This window comes from Glossina fuscipes, unplaced genomic scaffold, assembly GCF_014805625.2.
Source record: "Glossina fuscipes isolate IAEA_lab_2018 unplaced genomic scaffold, Yale_Gfus_2 26, whole genome shotgun sequence".
NCBI lineage: Eukaryota > Metazoa > Arthropoda > Insecta > Diptera > Glossinidae > Glossina > Glossina fuscipes.
Window position 1 is genome coordinate 7366364 of NW_023998421.1, and position 7834 is coordinate 7374197.

At 34.5% G+C, this 7834-nt stretch overlaps 1 protein-coding gene across 4 annotated transcripts in view; it reads left to right on the forward strand.

Annotated features, from left to right (window-relative positions):
• The window catches only part of LOC119635545 (AP2-associated protein kinase 1), a 30526-nt gene extending 23685 nt beyond the window's left edge, over positions 1–6841 (forward strand). The window contains exons 8-9 of one of the 4 annotated variants that reach the window (XM_038030391.1): positions 2446–4103; positions 4786–4979. In XM_038030391.1, the coding sequence (XP_037886319.1) occupies positions 2446–4103; positions 4786–4887 (1760 nt within the window). In that variant the 3' untranslated portion in view covers positions 4888–4979. Of the gene's footprint in view, positions 1–2425 lie in introns of all 4 variants that reach the window. The other 3 variants (XM_038030392.1, XM_038030390.1, XM_038030393.1) reach the window with 3 other exon arrangements.
• The last annotated feature ends 993 nt before the right edge of the window (positions 6842–7834 follow it).

The window sequence follows — 7834 nt, forward strand, 5'->3', positions numbered from 1 at the left end:
AAAAAAAAAAAAAAAAAAAAAAAAAAAAAAAAAAAAAAAAAAACAGATAAATAACTAAATGAAAAATAGGAAACATGTTTGTAAGCGATTTAAAAAAAAAAATAAAAAAAATTCAATGTATTATGTACATATCTAATTATTTCATAGCGCAATTATTCTTTAAAATTGTTATTGTTTTGTTTAATGTGGGCTTTGTACGGTTTTATTTGTATTTTTATTTTAACATTTAGAGAATTTTTATTCCACTAACAAAATTATAATTGTATATTTATATTTACTTTTTATTTTGATTTTATTTTTTAATAAAAATATTTTGCAAAATTGAATAAAATTTTAAAATTGTTACTAACACTCATATAATGAAAAAACAAAACATGTAACAGGCAATCGCTCTATTACACCTCCTTCAGACTTACACGCATATATAATTTTCATCTAATCTTACATAATATTTTGATGCACTTCCCTAACACGGCTTTCTAGATAGCTTAGTCAATTGTGTGTATCTAGAATTTTGATATTATATTTATAGTCACTTTAGTTAGAGCATTTCGAAAAATTTTCGGATGAACTGATAGAATCGTACCTAGATCAAGGACGTATGTTCTGTATGTAAATTATGACATCTCGAACAAGCGCTTCTGATTTTATAAACGAAATGGCAAATTTATCCCTTGTCCCTTCTCAATTTTGTAGGCATTAGCGGATGAGTTTGTAAAGACTGTTTCTCATCGAATTTCAGATCGACATCTGATGATCCTATTCTACTTCTAGTACGGGCTATATTAAGTTCGATGCGGGTGTTTTACGTATAATGTTCAAAAGAACTTAAAATCCCCTATACCGACCGCTTTGCAAACAATATTTGGATCGATTTAAGCTTGTCTGTCCGACTGTCCTTCTAGTCTCTGCCAGATTTTATATGCAATTGAAGTTTCTGAGAAATTTTTGACGAGCTTTGATATAGTAAATGTGTTTTCGTCTAAAGGCAAACGTTATTTAAAATGGATTGAATCGGAACTCTTATACACCCACCATTCGTCTTATTTTGAAGAAGTTTTATTAAAAATAATTACAATTTTCAAAATTTCTTCGCTAGAATCGCTGAACATTAGTACTTTGGCATATTGAATTGGTGTAAAAAATTTGGATCGGATTTCTCAATTTCTTGAATCCAATCCCACACATTCTTGTTCTTGCAAAACCACATAATTTTTAATAGATTTAGATATAGAAGATCTATCGCTAACAGTAATTTCATAGAAAAACTGACTGTACCAAATTCGGACTACGTAAGGCTATGTTGGGGACTTAACCTCGTATTGGTCGACGTTTTATAAGGTATTTAACGCTTGGCATTTATCAATTATATTATTTCTACTTCTTTTCAATATTTTATAATTAAAATTTGCCCTCAGTAGTAATTTGATGTAAATCATAAGGCCACAGTTTTGACTCCAGCCAATGTAAAGACATGAGTAGTAAGCCTTGTATAGCGACAAAGTTTAGTTTTTAGTAAATTATTATGAAAATAGCTGAAGAATGGTAAATAAGATGATTGACGAGAAAATCGCTGCTGTCTAATTTGAACCAGTTCACATTTTGGGACCCCATCGGTATAACGGTTCGAATGAAAACTGCGCCTTGACATGAACTCGATGCAGTTTCTGCTATTTTAATCGAGAATAGGGTATTTGAAGAATGCTTTTAATCGATCGTAGTGGGTGTACTTTTTATTACTTGTTCAATGTACTACTTCTGCAAGCGCAGACAAGATCGTAAAACTTTTATTTTACATTTTTGTACGCAAGCGAAGTATTTAAAATGATGGTCACGTTGTGAGTTTTTACGTCAGTCGCTCTGCCGTTTGTTGGAATCGCAAGTTAATGGAGCAATTTTGGCCAGCATGTCTTTCTTTCTGTCTTATAGAAAAAGTTTGGGGAAGGATGTAAAGTAAACTGAATATATTTATCAATAATATACGATCGCAGGATTCATAGCAGATATCAATCTGAATCTTGCTAAAATAACCGAAAATTTTGTTAGGGAAATATTCGCTCACTTACCGTCGCTTTATTACGACATAAGATATATTGTGTATAACCTAGTTAGCTCGCCCGTAGATGTACGTTGTGATCTATATCAGTTATCGGGCTAAAAAATATACAAATAAAATTCAAAATTAATTTTTTTTTTATTTAATTTTTAAGTCTGTTGTTTTGTTTTTTTTTTGTTTGTTTATATTTTTATTTAACTTTATCACAACTACCATAGTCATTACCGTTCCTTTACTCGTAAAATAAAATACTAAAATAAAAAAATATTATCCAATCTCACTCCCATTCCTCTCATACGCACATATTCCCCTTTCTATTTACCTGCATACTCAGTTCATTTTGTTTCGTTTTCTTTTACGGCATAAAAGAACTTGATTTTCTTCAACAGCTAAATATTTTATGGTCAACCATTGCGCTGCAAGCACACCCACAGTATTGTCATCAGCAACTAGCTCTGCGGCAGCATTGGCGGCAGTTTGTGGTACTACATCGTCAACGTCTTCTAAATGGTTATTGTCGCCTACGCTTGAAGTGTCTAGTGAGGAGAAAACATCCTTGATTAATAACTTGAAAACTGATTCTGAGGAGGCGGGAAAAACGATTGGAGGAGATGATGCCTTAGTTAGTATGACAAGTGCTGGGACAAATTTAGCTTTAGCTAGCACAAATTTCGTCAAATTGCCTCTGGAAGATCGTAATAAATATGAAAAACTGCGCAGTAACGATCAACCGACCTCTGACGATTCTGATGATTCTGAGTTTTTTCAAGAAGATTGTAATACCGTTAGTAGCAATTCAAAAAAAGCCAAATTCAAACAAATTGTTACTAATAACATACCTGACACTATACACAAAATACAACAGGCCGCCTATCATAAAGTCGATAAGACACAAATAAAAGTGCCGATTGTTAAGAAATTAAGGCATACCACGACCAAGCGGCCTTCAACAGCAGCTCAGCAAGCGGCGCAACAATTGAATGTCGTTTTAGAGAAGCATGAGCAGCAAAATCAGCAAGCGGCTGCCATAGCGGCAGTTGTGGCGGCTGCTGACGAAGCAGCCAAAGACGAAGGCGACGCAGATTCGATTGGTTCAGCAAGCGATTTAAGAGCCGAAGATGACGATTTCTTCGACGAGAATCAAATGAACACTATAGCAACGGGTAATAGATATAAACGCCCTGACGTGGATGGCATTAGCGAAAGTGTGAAGACGTGCAGTTCATCAGCTTATCATGCTGAGTGCGAATCGGTCACTACGCATGAAGACGATGTCAGTCGTGTGGTAGTAAAAGTGCGTATGCGTAAAAAGGATCGTATGGCTGCAGCAGTGGCGGCGGCCACTGGAGATAGTGTGTTGACAGCTGGCTTAGCAGGCGACGAAAGCGAGTTAAGTCCTTGTTCCAGTGATTTTCTAAATAAATTAGGGGACAAGCCTTTATTGCTGGATGATGAGCTAGATTACGGTTCTGCTGACTCTGATACGAGAAGTCAAAGTAGCAGCGACGACAATTCCAATGGGTACGTGAAAGTTGACGATGCCAATAAGCAGAGGGAAACAATTGAGTCGGATTTAGTCGAGCCTGAATTAGATGTTTTTGCTATGGCACCTTTTAAAATGCCACCTGGCTTACCCTTGCGTAGAAGATCTAAAACGGAAGCTGCCAACTCCTTGGCTACTCCCAAAACTACAATTAAAATAGCGTCAATAACTCCACAAGTAGAAATTTGGTCGTCAACACCTATTAAAGCGGAAGCGTGTAGTGATTTTGCGGATTTTTCGATATCGACGCCTTTAGAAGAGACTCCTGTCAGCATTATCCCTGAACAACTAGACGATTTTAATGAACCAATTTTTAACCCATTTGTGGCACCTTTACCACTGCATCCAACATCATCGTCATCCGCATCATCGTCAAGGATGGATTATGGACAACCTGGGCAAGTACAAAGTTCCTCTCATTATGGTTTAGTAACCGTAGTAAACACTATACCCGCAGTAGAAACACCACAACGCGATCTCTTCGACTCAGAGCCTTTTCCCCAGGTAATTAGTAAATGCATTAATGTTAACAATATTGACATTGTTAACTTTGAACAAAATAACAACAGCAACAAACTCAGTAATATTGTGCAGATAAAGACTAAGCACACGCCTTCATCCTTACCAATCAACAAAACAAAAGCAATCCCTCAACAATTAAAAAAACCATTAATAGGCCATCTAAACGATCCGGTAACTTCCTCCAATATTATGAATCCTCAAAGAGATACCAAATCACAACTCGTTACGGTAAATCATTCGATTATAATTAATAAAACTCCTGAACCTTCTTCAGCTTTACAAACACAAAACCAAAGCATAGCGAATCAAACTCTTATACCTAAAGCAAGTCAATGTAATGCGACAACGCCTTGTGCATCAATACCGTCATCTGTTAAACAAAATTCTTTATCCAATCCAAAGGTTTCCAATAAATCGCATGTTATTAACATTATGACTCCAATTACTTGCCCATCTTCCGTTTCAAGCGTTTCCAAGCAGGTGATAAGCGTTAGCACTTCCCAAGCATCAAATTTAAATTCCGCAAAGCATAGCATTGTCTTATCCGTTCCTTCCCCAGCGATACCGACTTCTATAGTAACAGTCACCAGTAGTTCCAACGCGATTAAAAGTATTAATAGCTCTAAGCCTATTCCTCCGCACTTAGCACCTAATTCTTCAACAGATCAAGCATTGTTTCCTATCGCCGACATGGGGTTTGTGCAAATTTCCCAAGAACGATGTTCCGATTTCACCCCAGACGATGAAGAAGAGCCAGTTGTTGTAAACTCCAAACACGTAGACAAAGATATGACGCATGTTACCGCTTCTAATGGGCAAAATGCTGTTACCTCTTCCACTAATGTCCTTAAAGATAAGCATAAAGAGAAAAAATCCCATTTAACAGTGAGAACATTACCAGGTAAAATCTCTCAAAAAGTCAAAGGCCATAGCTATAAAAAGGTCTTATCATCATCATCGCCTGTTACGTCTAACTTGACATCAAGTTTAGGTTCTACCACATCATTAACATTAGGTTCTTCGAAACAAAAACATCAACGTTTACAATGTAAATCCCACGAAGACGAATACGATGATGAAGACGATTACGTTAACATTTCCTATAGTAACAATAACAAGCATTCGAAAACATTTTCACTTAAAAGTAACAATGTTACTCCGGCTACCAACTCATTTCAATCCAATTCTATACAGAATTCCGCTAAAACCGGTTTTAGTAATATGTCGTTTGAAGATTTCCCATCTGATCATGAAATGGATCGGATGGCTCAGAAAACAGTTATACCATTTGAGGTGGTACGCAATGAGAAAATGCTATTGGAGGCTGAAAAGAAATTCGGTTCGCTGAAGAGACGCAATAATTTATTCTCCTAGAAACGAATTATACCGGTGACTAAACAGTCACTCAAACGGGACATTAAACAAGCCCTACAAAAAGTATTAAGAAATTCCTACGAATAGCATTTGACGATTGCGAATAGACCGCGAAAATATATAGAAAATAATGTCAATTATATAGAAGAAGAGAGACGGGAAGAAGGGGGGTTATATTCGGCTTGAACTGAATTTTTGATATTCATTACCAAGTGAACTTTCAAAAAGGCAACTGCATAAGAAATTTGATACCAAGTACTCTTCAAAATCAAAATCATTTAAATCCTCTAAATATATAAATCGTGAACTCGAAATGAAACCTAACCTCTCAAAGCAAATATATGGAAAAAGTTTCAGGCAATCGTATTGAATTCCTATATTGCATTAGCAATTGTTCATCAAATCTGCCGATATCGGTATCTATGGTAAGTCAAATTTCGTTCAATTTTTCAATCATTCCGATCGTCAAATCCATCTGCAAGCCTTGCCTGAGAAATTGAAATGTGAAAGTAAGAGGACGGGAACGCGGAATTAAAAATTTGATAAACTCCGTTAGTCGGCTTGAATACAAAACCTAAGGAATAATATATATGAACGATTTGTGCGAAGAATTATGTTGCGCTTTTCCAGACTTATCGTAGGCCAATATTGAATTGATTTTTCAGTATTTTTTTTTTTTTTTTTTGTTTTTTCGGTCAATATACAAAGTCATGACTGATGACGTCTTCTTAAGACTTCTGTAAGCAAGCCTGCCTTGATTTTGGCCCTTTTCAATCGCCAACTTTGGATAATCGACGAAAGCAGAAAGTAAATTACAGAGAGAGATAGGCGTAACTGAACCCTTGTTTCAAATCTCACTACTTAGAATCTGCAGAATGGTGCAAAATGACAAAGTTCACATTGGTGATGGATATAAAAAGTTGTAAGACCTTGAACAGCAGTTAACAAATACACTAAAAAATATGTTTAAAAAAAAAAAAAAAAAAAAAAAAAACAGAAAAAGAAAATAAAAAGAAATAGAAAGAAGCACACGAGCATACTTCGGCTAAAGTCCTCAGCACGCAAATATTTACTTTAATTTTACAGCGTCTATATATGTATATGTATGTATGTATATATATGCAAATTAATAAAAGCAGAATTTCGTAAGAGTACACTAAGACTGAAATGCTAACTTAAAATTATGAAACAAAAAATAAAAAGGGTTAGCAAATGTTATATTGTTGCTGCTGTTTTGTTATTACCCCAGGAAAAGAACAAAGTGTAACTATTTTATAAATATTTTTACAAGAAAATAAAAAAAAAGAAACAAAAATCAAGAAATAAGAACGAAATGGCTGAAATTTTTTCAAAAAGATAAAAATAATAATGAGTAACAAAAAAAAAAAAAAAAAAAAAGAAGAAGAAGAAGAAGAAAAGGAAAATGAAAGTAGATAACACAGCGCATCCAAAAGTATACAATTAAATAAATTAAAAAGCTTTTAGAAGACAAATAAATGAAAATAAAAAAAAAAATGCATTACTAGAAATATTTACATAATTTTATTAGAAACTAATGCGACAGCAAATTATACACAAAGATCATAACGACTTTATAGCTTTTTATGACATCTTTTTTTTTTTTAGCTTCTGTGGCAATTTTTGCACTCATGTTTAAATAGTTGTCATAAAATCTTAAACGAAAATGCAATTAATATACAGTGCCGAGAAAAATGATGATTTTAATTCTAATGAAAGGTAAAAATATAAATATTGGAAATATATTATGTCCAGAGCCTTTTCCTATATTTTTTGTTCAATGCATTTGCTCGAAGAGTTTATTAATTTGCTTGGCATGAGTTTCGACAGCTCTAAACCATGAAAGCAAGAAACTGTTCACTAGTGGGACATGACCCACTATTACACACCCCATCTCTTCATTGAATACACTTATTCATATAAAAACTTTTCAAAATAAGATTCTGTATTGAAAGTGATGTAAGAACTGGTCCGATCCGAACCGTCTTCGGTAATCTTCGCCGTTGGTCCAAAACATATTGCTACATCAAGTATCATCTAAATAGCTCGAAAAATGCGGCAGGTTGAACGAAATAATATAAGACGGACAGAGGGACAGATACGTGTAGAACGATTTAAAAAGAGATTCTGAATCGTTCCCCATAGCAGTAATAGGTGGGTCTATCTCAGAAAATCGGAAGGATACACGGACGAACGGACAGACAAGCTTAGGTCGTTTAAGAAAGTGACTCTGTATATATCTATATATATATATATAAATCGTAACATATCATCGCATGAAAATTTTCATGAATTCATTCCATTTGTTGACGGAGACACAA